The 18,465-nt window shown below is 48.7% G+C and overlaps 1 protein-coding gene across 4 annotated transcripts; it reads right to left on the bottom strand.

The window, feature by feature from the left end:
• Positions 1 to 30: 30 nt before the first annotated feature.
• Positions 31 to 7,392, bottom strand: Rec8 (REC8 meiotic recombination protein). Of its 4 annotated transcripts, XM_050126100.1 has the most exons (20): positions 6,980 to 7,391; positions 6,488 to 6,593; positions 6,336 to 6,404; positions 6,110 to 6,252; positions 5,954 to 6,029; positions 5,490 to 5,610; positions 4,115 to 4,154; positions 3,338 to 3,417; positions 3,053 to 3,188; positions 2,898 to 2,970; positions 2,730 to 2,821; positions 2,274 to 2,323; positions 1,849 to 1,980; positions 1,493 to 1,559; positions 1,246 to 1,409; positions 1,071 to 1,119; positions 761 to 827; positions 544 to 663; positions 362 to 468; positions 31 to 285 (listed from the first exon to the last, which is right to left on the bottom strand). In XM_050126100.1, exons 2-20 carry the CDS (start codon positions 6,541 to 6,543, stop codon positions 200 to 202), a joined length of 1,728 nt encoding a protein of 575 aa, XP_049982057.1. In that variant the 5' UTR covers positions 6,544 to 6,593; positions 6,980 to 7,391; the 3' UTR covers positions 31 to 199. The 4 variants fall into 4 exon arrangements, with proteins under 4 accessions (XP_049982057.1, XP_049982055.1, XP_049982056.1 ...); XM_050126098.1 differs by having other exon boundaries at positions 31 to 468; positions 6,980 to 7,392; XM_050126099.1 differs by having other exon boundaries at positions 31 to 468; positions 6,488 to 7,392.
• Between the last annotated feature and the right edge of the window lie 11,073 nt (positions 7,393 to 18,465).

Raw genomic sequence — 18,465 nt, 5'->3', positions numbered from 1 at the left:
GTTCAGTTCCTAGAACCCACACTAGATGGCTCAAAACTGCCTTGAATTCCCGCTCCGGGGTTTAATGCCCTCTTTAGGCCTTCCCAAACCAACTGCACTCACTTGCACGTTCCAACACACAATTTAAAACTAAAAATAAATCAAGAAAAAAAAAAACCCACGAAGTCCAGTGAGGTAGGATATGGTTTAATGAACTTGCTCAGTGGAATCTGGGACCCCGATGGATCAGGAGGCGCCCATATGGCTTCTCTTGTTCCACAAGAAGGAGCTTCTCTGTGGACAGCACTGGTGGGAAGGAGAAGGCAGGAGTGTGTTAGGCTCCTGGCCTGTCTGCCCCTATCTCTCATGTATCTATACTCACCCAGGAGCAGGTAGAAGACCCGAGAAGCCAACTTCCGGGGGCTGAGAGGAGGTACCAGGCTGCTGAAGTCAAGCTCCCTGTTGGCTTGCAGCTCCAATGCTACCGCTCTGCAGGGATTGAGGGCTATCAGCCAGGGTAACAGCCTAGCGTAGTCTACCCCTTGAAGGACCCCTTCCTGATACCTAAATACAGCCTCTGAAGAGAGTAGCTCAGGTCCTGGGGGCATCTCCATGGGCACTTCCGGGATTTCAGGCAGCATGGGCAGTGCAGGAGGCTCTGGCTGCCCCTCTTCAGTCCAGGCCCTAGCAGACCAAGGGAGTAGCTCAGGGAAGAGGGCCGGTAGTTGTGACAACAGGCAGGACCACTATGGGGTTGAGCTTGGAGCCCCCGGCTGCTTACCACCGTTCCTCTGGGGGGATGAGGCTAGTCCGTGACTTTTCCTCTTCAGCTGCTTCCAGGGAGAGCTCTGTGAGGAAGAGAGCACTGAGGAGTCTGCTCGACTCTAAGGAGCTGGGACCTTGTCATCCTGGGGATGTAGTGCATTCGCCTGACATGCACAAGGCCCAAGACTACGAAGCTTCCCCTCCCCATATCCTGTGGCCTCTTGCAAAGTGGGGACACTAAGCATCAGGCCTGTGTCGAGTTCTGCATGCCCCTCCCTGCTGGCTGGTAAGATAGTGGTCTCCACCTGCCCCTCTCCAGCACCTACCTGAAGAGAGCATGAGGGGACCACTGGGCTCCTGGGCCTCCCTCAGGACCTGCGGGTGAGAGAGCGAGAACTGAGACCTGAGCCCGGGGGTCAGGTCTAGGTCTGGTAAGCAGGCTGGTGTGCTGCCCAGAGCTGGCCAGAGCTGAGGCTTACAGGGCAAGGTGGAGGCGGTTACCTCAATCTCGCTCAGAGCTTCAGTCAGTCTTCCCTCCTTGCCTGCCACTTCCCTCTCCTCAGCTGCCTCTTCCGGCTCCCGTCGTGGTCTTTGTCTCAGCATTCTTGAGGGTGTCTGGGCACAGTGGGTCCATAAATCTAGTAGTTCTGGCGCCAGCCAGCCCGCTGACGACAAAGGGGAAGGTTGAAATCATGGGACAGAGGATTCCAGGTTCTGAAGATCCCACCTGCCCAACCGTCATCCTTACAGAGAGTCGGGGTTCTGAAGAGCTCCACCGGGCTTGTAATCATCCTTTGGGGAGGCTGGATCACGGGCTACAAGAGGGTGCAAGGCCAGTGGCCTGTTTATGAGAGCACCGTCACTACCCCTCCTTTGTACATTGTTCCCAGAGCCTGTGCCTGCTTTCAGGCTCATGACCTGGCCTGTAGTGGCTAAATGGGTAGATGGTGACCTGATGATGTCGGTGGATATGTGGTGTAGACACAGTCCCCCCCACACGTACTTTCTAGGAAATAGGGTCTTTTGATATATTCTTAGGTATCCTTGGGAGGTCAGAAGTCCAGCATGCCTCTACTCTCTGGGGAGAACCGGAGCTGCACTCACATAATCCCAGCAGTGAGCCCTGGTCTGTAGCTGTTCCTCAAATTTCTTCCGGGAGATCTGAGTTTCCTTGTCCCAGAAGAGTAACTGGCGGCGTTGGCGGCCAGGTGGGCTCGGAGGAGGCAGGGGCCTCTTCTGGAGTAGAAGGGGAAGCAAGGGTCAGGCTGCCCACCTCCCCTTTCCAGTAGACTACTGATGGCCCCACACTCTGCCGGAAGAAGCTTGGGTAAAGTCCTTATTCAATTCATAGCTTACTCAAAGGTACCTGTTGGGAAGAGGCCACACCACAAGGAAGGTATGGGAAGGGACATTGTTTGTTGATAGAAGTAAAATCCTCACTGTAAGCTAACACAATGGCCCTGGGCTTAAGGACAAAGATGTAGGAGGGGGAAGGTAAAGAGGATGAGCTTGGGGGAGAACCTACTCACCTCTGCACTCGGTGGGGTGGGTAGGCGCAGCTCCTGAGGAGGGGTCACCTCTGCAACAACACCCATAAGCCCCCTCGCTGTTTTTGCCCTTTTTAAAGACAAGGTCTGGCATTCAAGTTCATGCTGGTTTACAGTGATCCTGCCCCAGCCTTCTGGAGTGATTGGACTACAGGTGTTATCACCACAATCTTGTTTGTATTTTGATTTTGGAGAGAGGGTTTCTTTGTGTAGCCCTGGATGTCCTGGAACTCACTATGTAGACCAGGCTGGCCTAGAACTCAGATCCTCCTGCTTCTGCTCCCCAAGTGCTGGGATTAAAAGTGTGTGCCACGGCCAACTGGCTAGCCCCTTCATTCTTGAAGCTACTAGGGTCTCCCTCAGATGACAGGGGTAAGGACTTTTGTCTCCACAAGTGTGCAAATGTTCCCAAGGAAGCACCCAGTGAAGGACACTTACCAGTGAGTATGGCCTCAGGCTCCCAGCCTGTCAATTTCTGTACCTCAGGAGGGAAGAGCTGGCCCGGAAGTGGTTCTCTTATGCCTTCAACCCTGAGGGGAAATAGGCAGATAAGGAAATCCTTCCCTGCAATGACCCCTTACCTGGTACAAGGATTCCTGTCCTTACTGTGCCAGAGCTGGAGGTGAGATCGAGGGGACCACACCATCACCCTCCATGGCCCGGGGTTCTTCCTTGGATTCTGCAGAAAAAAAAGGATCAGAACACTTAGGAGACAGAAGAGGGCGCTGTCCATCCCCAGGTTAGCTGTGCGGGGACCTCACCATCCAGTGCTGGGGAAACCCTCCGCTGCCGGAGAAGCCTGCGTTGCCGACGTTCCTCTAGCAATATGGCATCATCTTCCTCTGCAATCAGCAGGTCCAAATCTCCTCGACTGACCTCTGGGAGATCCTGCTCCCCCTTTGGAGAGAGCAAAGCAGTGGCTTTTTGGGGGTTGAGCCCAAGGAGGCCCAGTGGGTACTAAGGGGACAGAGTGTAGGGAAATGGAAAAGAGAAGGCAGAACTACAGGGGTGCGATGGGGCTGGACTGGATTTAAAGAAAAACTCACCTCAATCTGCAACATGCGTATGGGCTCTGCCTCCTGTAGGGTGATGGTCTCAGGAGACTTTGCAGTGGCTAAGGTCCTGTCTGGAGGGGTAGGAAAGTCAAAACAGCCCTATTCTTTTTTTTTTTTTTTTTTTTTTTTTTTCGAGACAGGGTTTCTCTGTAGCTTTGGAGCCTGTCCTGGAACTAGCTCTTGTAGACCAGGCTGGCCTCCAGAGGTCCGCCTGTCTCTGCCTCCCAAGTTCTGGGATTAAAGGCGTGCGCCAACCCGGCAGCCCTATTACTTCTTTCCAAGTTGTTGGGGGCAGGAACACTTTGGGGACCAAGAGCCAGGCTAGTCCCCAGCAAATACTCCCAAGCGCATCTTTTTTTCTCACTATGTAGATTAGGTTGGCTTCAAACTAAGAGATCCTGCCTGCCTCTGCCACTGCTCAGATTGAAGGTGTGCAGTCACTACACCCAGCCTGGGTCAGTTCGCAGCCCCTAGCTTTGAACTCTTGGTCTTCCTGCCTCTACTTTCTGTTTGCTGGGATTACAGGTGTCCACCCATTTTGTTTTTGTTTTCCTTAACCAGTCTAGGCTGGCCTTGAACTCAGTATCTGACGTGGGCAGGTGTTAACTTTCAGTGGGATTACAGACTTGTCACCAGGCCTTACTGGGTCGGACTCGTCAAGAGTTATTTATTCAGCTCTTGGGTCCCTGAGTCTTTCATCAGAACAGCCCTCCCTGCTGACTTGGCTCCCTGGGCTTAGCAGTGACTTCAGGAGGGGGGTCTTCTTACCAATTTTCTCTGGGGTCACAGCCTCTAAAAGATGTCGAATCTTTGGGAAGAAATTGGGAATGAAAGACAAATATCAGCTTCAGTCCTCTCTGGCCTCACTCACAGAACATTCAGGGATGCTGGACACCAATCCGGCAGTCTCTCTTTGTATTTGTATCTTAAGATTTTTTTTGCTTTATTATTTATTTTAGAGACAGATTTTATTTGTCTACGTGGGCACGCATGGGCCCTTGGAGGCCAGAAGATAGAACTGGATGTTGGATCCCTGGAGCTGGAGTTATAGGTGGTTGAAAGCTGGCAGTGAAGTCCTGTCCCAAACACGCCCGTGCCCCCTAGGCATGGTTCCAGCCCCATCTGCCCCATGCCCTCTTAAACTTTCGACAGCCCTCCTCCTTGAAACCTGAGAGTTCTTAAATTAGTTACATCACCACATGCAGACACGCACACATTTCCAGAACTGGGAATCAAAGCTAAGGCCTTGTGCATGTTAAACAAATGCTCTATCACGGGGCTACACCTCCAGCCCTAAACCAAATCTTTGCGCCATTTGACAGCGATATGTTATAAAGTCACCAACTAAGTTTTCACAACTTAGTCCCTGTCCTAACCTTACCCCCAAAGTAGCCTTATCCATTTGTGCAATAAGCCCCACAACATCCATATAGCAACCGTTGTTGTGGACAGAGATGAATAGAAAGATGCTTGGGTAGATGGTAATGGGGACTCGTTTGTGTATAGGGTCAACAAAAAGAAGACAGCAGGCTTGGTAAAGTGCTCAGATCCCAAAATAATTGCTTTTGGCTTCAAGTGGAGTAATTTCATGGCAAGGGTGTCATCAGACTAAGTTTGTAAGAATAAGGGACCCCCTAACGAGCAGAGAATGAAGAGCAATAAATGTATTTCGCAAGCAAAGAAGTAAATGTGGCATTTTGGGACATGGAAAATTATTGGTGTTTGGTAGCTAAGGTTACCCAGAAAAGAGAAAAAAAATGGGATGGGTACCACTCAATTCAGGCACCAAGATCCCTAGATGCTGGTACTATATGCGTTCAGGACCAACTGCTTCAATGAGAAAATGGGGAATGGAGTGATGTCTAAGCTGTGGGGATGATGGAAGAAGATGGGGGAAGAACAACCAACATCTAGTCTCAGTGTTGGGAACAGTGGGGATAGGGGAAGAATCAGGTCAGCCCTAAGTAAGCAAGATCTGGGGCTTTGCTTGCTTGTTTGCATCCACCAGTCCCCTTGCTCCATGGCCTCTCATGGGTTCCATGCCCAGACCTCAGTGTCAGATTGGCACAAGGACACCAGCTAACTCTTCATTCTATACTATCATTTCATGATTTCTGAGGGGGTCTAGTGAAAGGAGCCTTACCTGAGGAATATCATAAGGGCTGGGAAGCCTGGGATCCACAGACATCGTCCCAAAAAAAGGTTCTGGAGCATCTTCCAGCATCTCCATCATGGCCAGGCAGTTAGGAAGGAGCAAGTTGGGTCTGGGAGAGAATGAAGGATGTCAAAGGACAAAGCTGAGAGCGGGTGAGACGGCTCAACAGGTAAAGTCCCTCTGACCTCCGCATGCATAGAATGGTCTCTCTCTCTCATACAAGCATGCACGCACGCACACATTATTAAAAAAAAAAAAGCTGGCGCACACCTTTAATTCCAGCACTCAGGAGGCAGAGGCAGGTAGATCTCTTTGAGTTTGAGGCCAGCCTGGGCTACAGAGCGAGTTCCAGGGTAGGCTCCAAAGTTATACAGAGAAACCCTGTCTTGAAAAAACAAACAAAACGAGGCTGAGGCCAAGCAGGTCTGGATGGCCGCAGCTCTAGGACTCACAGGTCAGCATCCTCCATGTCGATGCGAATCCGCAGCTGGGCCCGGTGCAGATGCTCAAGGATATGCTGGATGTCTTCTGTGGTCAAGGAGGATGAAACAACCAGGTTAGCCATGGACCATCCAGCTCTAGCCCTCCTCGGGTGTCCCCAGCCTTACCCACAAGGTACTGGCACTGTTGGGAGTAGACCCGTATAACACCAATCTGAAGCTGGGCGGAGAGATAGAGAGAGAAGCGGGGCCGGGGCAGCCCAGGCATCGGAGGTTGCACTCGTACCAGCACATAATTGAGTATTTCCTCGCTGCAAGAACAACGGACCCTGGTCAACGCTGCACTCGCTGTAGCTCCCAAACCAGAGACTCCTCCCTCTTTTCCTGGCCTTACCAGGTCTTTACTACGTTCACTTTCAGATATTCCCGCTTCACCAACCGGCTGCCTCGGGTTGCCGCTAGCCTGGAAGGGTGGGACGGGTATGGCCTGTCAAATTGAAATTCCCACTACTTGGCTCCTCGCATAGCGGTCAGCCCTGCACTCACCAGATAGTGGCGAAGCAGCCTGTATGGCGCTGAAGCACGTTGGGATAGTAGAACATCTCCGCAGTTCACGCTCCGCACCAATCCCGTCTGGATCTCAATCTGAATTCTTTAGGACGCGAGATTCCCAGCACCATTGAAGAGGAGTAGGAATTTGGACGGGGGCATGGTGCATGTGGATGCAAAAAGCCCAATTAATAAGACGACCAACGCTGGGCGTGGTGTCGCATGCTTTTAATCCCAGTTCTCAGGAGGCAGAGACAGGCGAATGAACCTTTGTGTGTTCGAGGCCAGCCTGGTTTACAAAGTGAGTGCCAGGACAACCAAAGATACACAGAAATCCCGTCTTGAAAACCAAAACAAAAGAAAAAAAAAAGACGACCAACTTCTGGTAATTGAATTTGGGAGATAACCAAACGGAGACGCTGGTGCTGGGTACCCTTATTCTGCCATCCCTGAGGAGGTCTGCACATCACTCGAAGACATGGCACTTACCTTCAGGATTGACGTCTCGGCCAGAGATGCGGAGCTCCAAAGGGGAAGCCTGAACAGAGCCAGAAAACGAACGAACGAACTAACGAACGAACGAACGAACAAAAAACCAGGTCTTCAGGGACGACTGAGTGTTCGTCAGCCGTCGTCGAGCTTCTGGAACTTGCTCTAGGTTCAGTCGCCCTCCAGCGGGACCAGAAGCATGCTCTCCAAAGCTTTGCGCCAGGACAGCCAATAGGGAGCAGCGGAGGGGGAGCTCTGACTCCCGGTGCCAGGCAGCAAAACACGGCGGTTCCCGGCCATAGGCTCTTGGAGACGGGTCGCGAGCCAATCACGAGAATCCTGAGGACCACTGTAGCATTGTGAGGTGTCCTGGCCAATGGGCTCTCGTTCTCTCAGGTAGTAACAAGGACTTCTCCCAGGGGTTCATCTGACCAATAAACGGGGAGAAACCCAGTTTCTCCCTGGAGACAGCTGGCCAGCAGGACACCTACTAGAGTGGAAGATGGGGTCACGTCAAGGGCAAACGCCCCGGCGCTGCTTATAATACAGAGATGCAAGGGCCTGTGCACGAGCCCAGTTCTTCTAAATTCCACCAACCTGATTTTGTGTCCTGGAAGGGTCTGTGCTGAACTAAGTGCGAGAAACTGAGCTGGCCTTGCAATCACTACTTGTCAACAAGAAAGAAGGCGGCCACCAGAGCTGTAACTACAAACTTCTGAAATCTTACCTGGCACTTGGAATTTAGACACTATCTCTAAAAAAGCAAAAGCAGAGGCCAGGAGTGGTGGTGCACACTTTTATCTCAGTAGCAGGAGGATCTTTACAAGTTTGAGAATAGCACACCCCCTCCCCCCTTACAGGCGCCAGTTACAGCACCATAGTGAGACTCTCTGTCAAAAAAAGGCAAAAGAGGGCTGGAGATGTAGCTCAGTAGTACAGAGCTTGCTTGCATCCACAAGGCCTGGGCTCAAGTCTCAGAACTGCAGAAAAGGAAGGAAAACAGCCGTTGATCCAGGACGCGGAGTCAGGCAAACCCTGTGAGTCTGAGGCCATGATGCTCTACACAGTGACTTCCAGGCTAGCCAGTGAGATTCAGTCTCAAAACCAAGCAAATAAAAACAACAGCAAAACTAAAAATGAAGGTGTGTGCACATCTGTATCCAGTTCTTGGGAGGGACGGCTAGAGTTGAAGGACAGTTTCCACTTCACAGCCTGGGTCATTTTGAGACCTAGCTCAAAAACCATACATGTCTTCTTTCTTTCTTTCTTTCTTTCTTTCTTTCTTTCTTTCTTTCTTTCTTTCTTTCTTTCTTTCTTTCTTTCTTTCTCTCTCTCTCTCTCTCTCTCTCTCTCTCTCTCTCTCCTTTCTTTCTTTCTTTTCTTTTCTTTTTTTTTTGTTTTTTCGAGACAGGGTTTCTCTGTAGNAGTTTCAGCTGGGATTCCCCAGCCCTTTCTGCTGGGTGTTGTAAGCCAGGTTCAAGGGTATTACTTTGGCTTGCTTCCTCAGTTGGGATACTACAGTCCAGAAGTGGGAGTAGGAGCCTTTGAAGCCAAAGATACGGGCGTTTGGGAGTCACCTGATGTTGTGTGAGGATGGAAACCTCATCCTCCGGTGGAACAATAAGTGCTCTGAACTGCTGAGCTGTCTGTCTTTCCAGTTCCTTTACCATCTTCTCAGTGGCTACTACCTGATGCCTATGGCTCTGGCTGCTGGGGTAAAGGACTGAGTGGATAAAGTTCCCACCTTCTTGGAGGCTGTTTCCGGGGTCATATTTTCTGATCTTCGACTACTATATGCAAAGCATTCTTTTTATGCAGTGTGGGAGGTAAAAAGATGAAGGCGATCTGACTTTCTTTACATTTTTCTTTTATTATTAAATTGTGTGTGCATATGATCTATGTGTAGGGGCCAAGGGAAACAATCTACTGTGTGACTAAGCTGGGATTTTCAATTGCTTCTAGCATATTAAGGCATTTTCAACATAAGATATTTCATGTTTACAACAGATTTATCTATCCTTACATGCTGCGTTATAAACTCAGAAGCACCCGCACTTAAAAACAAGCCAAAAGGACTAGAAAGATGGCTTGGAGGCTGAGAGCGCTTGCTGTTCTTGCACAGGACCTGGGTTCAGCTCCACGTGACAACTCACAACCATCTGGAACTCCAGTTCTGTCTGTAATTTCAGTTCCAGAAGATATGACACCTTCTCCTGGTCTCTATGGACGCCTGCGTGCATGCACTCAGGCCCACACACTTACACATAAAGCAAAAATCTTAAAAATATAACAACAAACTAAGGTTATTACTGTATTTAAATTTAAAGGTAAATTTAGGACTAAGGCTTTAGCTCAGTGGGCTGAGCACTGGTCTGGTATATACTAGGTTTAACCCATAGTGCTGGGAAATAAAACTGCCCATACATTTCCTGAGCAGGAAGGGCACACACAACCCTAGCACTCAGGAGGCTAAGGCAGAAGGCCATCTTGAATTCAAGGCTAGCCTGAGATAAAAAAGCTTGGTCATTCTTGACTGCCAGCTCAGAACCTGGAATGCAGAGATAGGAGGATTAGGAATTCACTGGTTGGAACAACCTCAGCCACATCTCATGTTCAAGGCCAGCCTCAGCTATCTCGTGAGTTTGAGGCCAAACTGAGCTAAGGGAGACCCTGCCTCTAAATAAATGAATCGATAGATAAATGGAACTTTAAAAGTGTGGTATCACATGTGTGTAATCTCATCACTGGGGACGCTAAGACAGGAAAGTCCCAAGTTGCTGTCTTACCTGGTTTATACAGTGTGACCTTGTTCCTTCCTTCCTTTCTTTTTTTTTTTTTTTTTTTAAGGCACTGTCTGTTGGCCTTTTGACCAAGATCAAATGCGAATAACAAACTTGTTCAGTTCCAAGAGGTTTCAGCTCAGTTTTCTTAGCTGTTCACATGAACTCTTTTAAGTCTATCTAAGGACTACGGTGGCAAAGTCACGTGGCATGGAGTTCTCCACATTAGAGCCCTCCTGGCTTGTTTTCCTTTGGTGGCAGCTGTCGCAGAGTTTGCAGAACCTTGAGCTCTTTGGATTCTGCTTCCTCCCTCCGCTGGATTAGATGACAGGTAAAGCCAAGCTGGAGGCGTGTTTTGGACAGGCTCACTTTTGAAATGTGTACCAAAGAAATTCTCTGGCAGTGGAACTCCCACACTGCAGCTGGGGCCGTCAGCATTGCCTAACTTACTAAACTCTGTGGAGTTATCAATGCCTTGAGGGGAAAAAAGTAAATAAGACCAAATGCCCCCCCCCCCCCCCCTCCACCAACCTACAAGGAAGCAACTGCCTTAAGCAAACAGAAGCTAACAGCCTTCTGGCTATTCAGATCTTGAGATAGTGACTCCTGGGTTACTGCACTGAGACACTACCTGAAAGTGGTATTTTGGCTCCCATCCACCCTACCTGCTATCCTTTTAGTGAACAATCTTTTGGAACTAGGAACCCTAAAGGAAGCTCAGGAGACCACCCCGGAGGCTGCGCTTGTCCTGGGTTTGCTCTAGCTGCCAACTCTGAAACTAGGCCATGGGTGACTGGCAGTCCCTCAGGCTCATAAGAAATAGCTGCAAAGGTCAGGGGAAGTTTTTAACGGTTGAGTATCCAGGAGGCCAGCGAATGACAGGCTTCGAGGAGCTTCTTTGGAATGTGAAACAGGCGCTTGGAGCAGCAGCCCTGGGCACAGGATGACAGGTGTCAGGATGTCAGCCTAGTGCTATGGCCCTGTGGAAGCGCTGGCTTTGCCCTTCTGTGTAGAAAGCCCCTCTTTAGGCAGGGGACTCATCCAGCAGGACCGCAGAGATGTCTTGTGCTAGCTTTAGAGAACCACTATAGTATTCCCAATAGGAGAGCCTGGATGAATTTCTCCTTCCCTTCCCCCACTCCACGACTGAACCTAGATCCTCAGGCAAGATGAGCAGGGTAACTACCACTGAGCTACACCCACCTCCCCCACCTCCCGAAAGGCTCCTGAACTCCAACCCCCGGTCCTCCTACCTCTACCTAATTGTGGTATTACAGATGTGTTTGGCACACAGGGTCTTGCTAAATTGTCCAGTTGACTTTGTGTGCTTCCTTTGTGGCCCAGGTATGTCCTGCATTTATACCCCCCTGCTTCAGCCTCTCACGTGAGTGGAATTACAGGTGTGTGTTAGCAGGCTTGGCTGTGTCATTTTAACCGGAAGATGTTGGGATTCCAAGTGGGAAACACAAGTGTGCTCTTTCTCTCTCTCTCTCTCTCTCTCTCTCTCTCTCTCTCTCTCTCTCTCTGGATAGAGACAGTTTATTAAGAATGGGACACTCCTGAGAATGGGAGTGGCTAGGCAGCTGGGGAAAGATATCGGTTCAATGCCTCAAAACAGATTTTTATGAGATGTTTGTCAGCAAAGGTCATACCTTGCGCTCTTAAGAATGCCACTTCACTGACCAGTCACTGTACTGGCGTTACTCTCGCTCGTCTCATTGGTCAGCAAAGGTCATTTCCAATCCAGTTTCACCCACGGCTAACAGCTAATGCGTCACCCCACACGTGGCAGGATGCCACGAACAGATGCAGCGAGCTTTCTCTGTAAAGAGCCAGAAAGTAAGTGTTTTGGCCGTGTGGTCCATGTGTCCCTTATCACAACCCCTCACCTCTCTCGCTATAGAACAAACACTGCTACAGACAGTGGAGAAGCGAGGGAGTGTGGCTGTGTTCCAGTAAACTCTAGAAAACCAGTACACTGGGTGGGACGTCGCTCAGTGGAAGAGTGGGTGTAGGCATAGAGCCCAGGGCTGGCTACTAGCAGTAGCTAAACATGAAAAAAGCAAAGGAGAAAGGAAGGCAGGAATGAAGGAAGAGAAAACACAGGATGGGAACTAGGTAGCTAACTGATTTGGGAGCTCTAAACTTCAGATCAGCGGTTCTCAACCTTCCTAATGCTGTGCCCCTTTAATACAGCTCCTCATGTTATGGTGACTGTCCCCCAACCGTAAAACTATCTTCATTGCTGCTTCACAACTGTCATTTTGCTCCTGTTAGGAATCATAACGTAAATACCTGTGTCTTTCAATGGGCTTAGATCACCCCTGAGAAAGGGTCGTTTGACCACCAGAGGGTTCACGACCCATAGGTGGAGAACGACTGCTCTAGAGTTTAGGATAAAGACATGGGATCTGGAGCTCTGAGCTCGAGTCTTGAGTCTTACTCGCTAGCTATGTGACCTTAGAATTACGTACGGTCTGAGGACTTGTTCCTTCACCTCTGTGCTGAGTATAGGACTTGGGGAGTACTTGATGCCTAGCAGATAGTAAGTGCTAAGCATGGTTGTTAGATGATCCTGTGAAGGGGATGAGGGGGATAACACTGCTGAGGCTGGGGTGCTCTGCTGACACAGAACTACTGCAAGTCCAGCTGCTTGGCTGACTGAAGCAGGAGGGTTATGAGTTCAAGGCCAGGCTGGGCAATTAAGTAAATTATTGTTAAAATGAGAGGTCTGGTGCTTGCCTAACATGTGTGAGACTCTAGGTTTAATTCATGATACCACCTCCTGAATAAAAATAATACAACAATTGGGATTCAAAAGTGTGTAGTTTCCAGCCAGGCAGTGGTGTCACCTGCCTTTAATCCCAGCACTCGGGAGGCAGAGGCAGGCGGATCTATGAGTACAAGGCCAGCCTGGTCTACAAAGGTAGTGCCAGGGCAGGCTCCAAAGCTACAGAGAAACCCTGTCTTGAAAACACTATTCCCCCAACACACACACACACACACACACACACATACACACACACATACAAAGGAAAGAAAGAGAAAGAAATGTGTGGCTAAACTTAAAGTCAGTTTCTCCGTCTTTAACACAAGTGATATTTTCTTTTCCTTTAAATTCAAACGCGATCTTTCCTTGATACAAATGCAGTCACCTTGTCTAGACACAAGGACAATCTCTGCAACAACGGAGCCACTTGAAGCGCTGTTTATATTCCTCCCCAGATTCACATGGGGGGCACAGTGTTAGAGCAGGTTAGCATGGCCGCATTCAAACTGACTGCCGAATTCTTGGTAATTCTCTGACCTACTTGTTAAACCCATAGTAAGTTGAAATTGAGTGTGGTGAGACCATTAACACCTCAGAACTGGAACACATAACCAAACCTGGTTTTTAACCAATGGGAAGCTAGTAGGGAGGTCCCTCTCAGCAAATGGCGTGTAATCCACTATATGAATAAGCAGTATGATCAAAATATGCTAGGTTGTTTTATTATTATTTTGCTATGCTGAGGATGAACCAGGGCCTCACATGCTAGCTAGCCAAGCACTCTAGTACTCAAAGTACTTTTGTTCAATGTAAAATTTTTTGAAAGATAAACAATTATATTTTTACTTATTATAAGGGGAAACTCACGCCACAAGAATGGGAAGCACAAGTTCTACTGTGTCCCACAGGAAACACCCAGAGAGAGCGAGCACCTGGTCTGCCCCAGTTTTTCTTCCTGGGCTCCAGGTAGCCATGCCTTAACTAGCTCAATGTAAAAATTTTATGTTATTACATATGAGAACATACATTCATTGTGTGTGTGCGCGCACGCACCACACGGTGCATGTGGCAGTGAGAGGACCACTTTCAGGAGTTGGTTCTCTCCTTCTGCCATGTGGGTCCTGGGGACCAAACTTGGAAGCACTCACCAGCCTTGTTTGTTCATTTTGCAGGTTAGTGTTTGGAGCAGGGCTTTGCTATATAGTCCTGGGTAGCTTGGATCTCACTGTGTAGATGAGCTTGGCCTGGAATTAAAGGTGTACACCACCACGCCTAGGTAGTCATTTCTTTGGGATAAAGTCTCACTCTATAGCCAGTCTGGGTTTACCTGGAACTTATTATATAGTCCTAACTGACATTGAATTCGTGGCAATCCTCTTCTCCCAGCCTCATGAAGGATGGATTGCAGAATGATCCACCTCACTCAGCTTAGTTATTTCCTTCTTATTTTCTTTTTTTTTTTATTTTGGTTTTTTGAGACAGGGTTTCTCTGTAGCTTTGGAGCCTGTCCTGGAACTAGCTCTGGTAGACCAGGCTGGCCTCGAACTCACAGAGATCCGCCTGCCTCTGCCTCCCAAGTGCGGGATTATAGGCGTGCGCCACCACTGCCTAGCTCGCTCTTTCTTTTCTTTCTTTCCTTCCTTCCTTCCTTTCTTTTTCTGAAGACGGTTTCAAAACCGAAAGAGATTGAGAGGTAGAGTATAGTGATTTATACATCATCCCAGCATTGAGGGGAGGGAGGTGAAGGCAGGAAGGCTGCCAGAGTTCAAGACCAGCCTGGATCATTCTATAAACTAACCTTGGCTAGCTGAGCCCTGCCTCAAAAATAAATAAATAAACAAATAAGGGGGTGGTGGCACAAGCCTTTAATCCCAGGACTCAGGAGGCAGAGGCAGGGCTCAGCTGGGTCTCTGTGAGTTTAAGGCCAGCCAACCTGATCTACTTAGTGAGTTCCATGACAGACAGCCAGAGCTACATAGTGAGACCCTGTCTCAAAAAAAAAAAAAAAAAAAAAAAAAAAAAAAAAAAAAAAAAAAAAAAAAAAACCAAACACGGGCAGAGAGATGTCTCAGTTGTTAAGATCTGGATTTGATTGCTACAAGGCATCTCACCATCTGAACTCCAGTTGGAGAGGATCTGATGCCTTTTCTGCCTTTCTTTAATTTTTTGGTTTGTTTGTTTTATTTTGAGACAGGGTTTCTCTGTGTAACTAGCTGTCCTGGAACAACTCTGTGGACCAGGCTGTCCTTGAACTCCTAGAGATCTGCCTGCCTCTGCCTCAGGACAGAGGCATACACACAATAATTAAAAAGCAAAAGTGGGGAACCAGAGGACCAGAGGATGTGTGGACAACTTACATGGGGTACTTAGGGGAGCTCTAAAGAGGTGGTATTTTGGTTGAAAAGAAAGGACAGGTCATGTGACTGCCTGCAGGAAGATTATATTATCACTATTTGGATTTTTGAGACAGGGTCTCTCTTTGTAGCCCTTGCTGACCTGGAATTCGCTTATGTAGACCAGGCTGGCCTCAAACAGAGAACCACCTGCCTCTGTCTTCAGTGCTGGGATTAAAGGCCTGTGCCACCAGCCAGCAGGGAACAGTATTTTAGAAAAAAGAACAAACAAATTAAATTCTGAGGCAGCAATGTTTAGTGGGTTCAAGGAGCCTGGAGCAAAGCAGCTGAGAAGGGTGAAGGATGAATTAGGGAGGAGGCGGGGACCCTTTAACATTGGAGGTTGGAGGTCATTTTCAGGATCCTGGTTGTTACCTTGAGGGCTTTGGGAACCAGGGGAGACTGTGAGCACAGGAGCGAAACGACCAGATTTGTGTTCGGAGGGCCTCAGAGATATGTGCGGCTGGTGGAGCTGAAGCAGGGTTTTTGAGAACAATAGGACCTTTCTTGGCTCAAGCTCCTAACTGTCAGACACTCAAAGATCACCCAAGGTCAGCCCGAGAGGGAGCCGCAGACTCCTGTGGTGGAAGGCAAAGCAGAAGCAAACTTCATTAGAATTACAGAAAAGTGGGGCTGGAGAGATGGCTCTGAGGCAAGAGCACCGGTTGCTCTTCTTCCGCACGGCATGTCATAACCATCTGTAATTCCAGTTCCGAATGCTGAGGTCCTCTTCTGGACTCCATGACCCCAGGCACTCGTGTGGTACAGAGACACAGGCAGGCAAAAATACCCATACATACAACAAAACTGAAAGTATTTTAAGTTACAGAAGAGTGAGAAATTGAGAATTGAGGTACTCCCAAGAGAGGACAGGAATCCTAAGGAAGGGAAAAGCCTTGGAATTTCCTCCTTTAGGACTTTGATAGGACGGTAACAGAAACTGGACAAAGATTGAGATGATTCCTTGAGATTGGTTAGCTCTCAGGAACATCACTGGGCCAGCCAATGGCGAACCCACATGCTCTGTCTGTGTGTGTCTGCTTGGCCCAATAGGGTGATGATAACGGGCTGCCACCCAGTTAGGTGTGTTTAGAGCTCCTCTGTGTACTTGGTTAGTTGTTGACTGTGACTGTCCATTGATATTAGTCATTTGGCCAGCCTTACTACCTACCAACCTAGTGCCTCAAGGGCTGCTAAGCTACACTAAGCACTGTTGTCGCATGTACAGGATCAGCTTGTAGCTTTGCTGTGACGGTGTCAACTCCATCACAGCCACGAAGATACAGCTCCCGTCTTTCTCCGTTACCCTATACTCAGCTCCTTGTCTTTGGAGCGGTCTAAGGTAGTCTCCTAAGCAGAAGCTTGGTACTTAAAACCTAACCTACTTGCAATTCCCCATGTTGGAATTAGCTGCCTTAGAAGCAGGAGTACTAAGTGCCTTACATATAATCTGCAATAGTTTTGTTGGAGCGGTTGGACTGCAGACATTAGCCCAGAACCCATTCCCTCCTCTTACCTGTTTAGCTTGGGTAGTTCACACCCAGTTGCAAGCCCTTTTCTTTATCCTCTTCAGTGCTCCAGACTGACATTTTAACCCTGGTTTCCATTCTCACTGCGACGTGTGTGAGCATGTTGCATATTCCACAGAAATCACACGCCACACACACACACACACAGTTTATATTTTTACTTATTTTGTAAGTGTTGCAGGGGTGCCCATGCACCAAAGTGCATATGTAGAGGTCTGAGGATGACTCCTAGCAGTTGGTTCTCTCAATCTACCATGTAGAACCAGGGATCAAACTCTCACATCTTCAGGATTGGCAGCAGATGCTTTTACCCACTAAGCAATCTCACCACCACCACCACCTCTTTGAAAAAAAATTTTTTGAAACAGGATCTCACTTTGTATGTACCTCAGGATGGTCTGGAGCTCAGAGATCTGCCTGCCTCTGTCTCCTGGGGGCCGGAAGTAAAGGGAGACACCAGGCCCATGCCCGCGAAGGCTTGTTTGAAGGAAGAGTGATATTGTCATTTTGGCTTAGATGTAGGGTCCAAGAGAAAAATCGAAGACAAAGATGTACTTTAGAGAAGACACAAAGAAGGTTCAAAGGGGGATTTCAGAAAACTAAAGGCACAAAAGTAATACCTCCCCTTGTTTACTCTTGGCTTCCCTGAGGGACAAGGAACAGACTGAAGGGAAGAAAAAAGGTTCAAGGAGGCAGGGAAGCACAAAGATGTCTGGAAAGGTCCTATAAGGATTTCAACATCTAGACCTGATCACGTGAGTGAATCTAGGGGCTTGAGCCATGGCAAGAAGGAGAATAAATATGGTGTCCTGTGCAGGAATGGGGATGCTGAAGGTGGTGGCAGTCAGGTGACAATGGAACCAAGTCGGTGGCAGTGATGGAATAAGAAGAGTGTCATTCGCCTGACGGGACGGGTCTGTGAGTTCCAGGACAGCTAGGGCTGTTACACAGAGAAACCCTGTCTTGATAAAAAAAAAACAACAACAACAACAACAACAACAACAAAAAAGAAGAGTGTTGCCGGGTGATGGTGGCGCACACCTTTAATCCCAGCACTGGGGAGGCAGAGGCAGGCGGATCTCTGTGAGTTCGAGGCCAGCCTAGTCAACAGAGCGAGCTCCAAGACAGGCTCCAAAGCCACAGAGAAACCCTGTCTCGAAAAACCAAAAAAAAAAAAAAAAAAAAAAAGAGTGTCAATTGCAAGCACTCAAGTTTCAGTGAACAGGGTACTAGAACATTTTTATTTTAGACAGGATTTCTCTGTGTAACAGCTCTCTGGCTGTCCTAGAACTCTGTAAACTAGGCTGCCCTTGAATTCACAGAGATCTACCTATCTCTGCCTCCCAAGTGCTGGAATTAGAGCCGTTGTGCCACCACCCAGCATGAGTGTTTTGAAACCCCAAAGCCTACTGCCAGTGACACAACTTGTCCAACAAGGCCACACCTCTTAAACCATTCCCAGTCACTCTAACTGAGGATCCTTTCAATGTATGTGCCAGGCGGTGGGCTTTTAATCCCAGCACTTGGGAGGTAGAGTCAGGCGGGGATCTCTGTGAGTTTGAGGACAGCCAAGGTTACACAGAGAAACCACTGAGGGGGTCGGGTGCGGGGAGTTTTCAAGGTGTGAGTGTATGGAGGCTATTCTCATTCAAACTATCAGTGGCTGCAGTGACTGACTCCCAGTCCTTTCCCCAGTGTGGTTGCCTGAAACCTGCTTGGGGGCACAAGGCCCTGGAAGTACTAGGCCAAAAACAGAAGGGTGAAGGATTGGAAGAAAGAGAAGGGAGCCATGGCAGTACAGCCAGGCATGGTGGCCTATGTCTGAAACCCCAGCACTTAGGAGGCTGGGGCAGGAGAATCACAATGAGTTTGAGACTAGGCTCTAGAGCCCAGATAGTATTCCAGGAAAGCAAAGGGACCTAGAAGAGAATCCAGGCAGTGGGTATCCAGGTTTCCATCTTTACAATTCCCATGTAACTCTTGCTACCTTCTCCCAACATATCACATACTCATC

This window comes from Alexandromys fortis, unplaced genomic scaffold, assembly GCF_014885135.2.
Source record: "Alexandromys fortis isolate MF-2015 unplaced genomic scaffold, M_Fortis_MF-2015_v1.1 scaffold_258, whole genome shotgun sequence".
NCBI classification, from domain to species: domain Eukaryota; kingdom Metazoa; phylum Chordata; class Mammalia; order Rodentia; family Cricetidae; genus Alexandromys; species Alexandromys fortis.
This window is presented reverse-complemented; position numbering and strand designations above follow the sequence as displayed.

Excerpts from the sequence above, each read along its gene's own strand:
- Rec8 (XM_050126099.1), bottom strand. The coding sequence starts at position 6,543 with ATGTTCTACTATCCCAACGTGCTTCAGCGCCATACAGGCTGCTTCGCC. Across the intron at positions 3,189-3,337 it reads TACGCATGTTGCAGATTGAG|GGGGAGCAGGATCTCCCAGA; the intron begins GTGAGTTTTTCT and ends CTCTCTCCAAAG. Across the intron at positions 1,981-2,273 it reads CCACCCCACCGAGTGCAGAG|AAGAGGCCCCTGCCTCCTCC; the intron begins GTGAGTAGGTTC and ends CTTCTACTCCAG.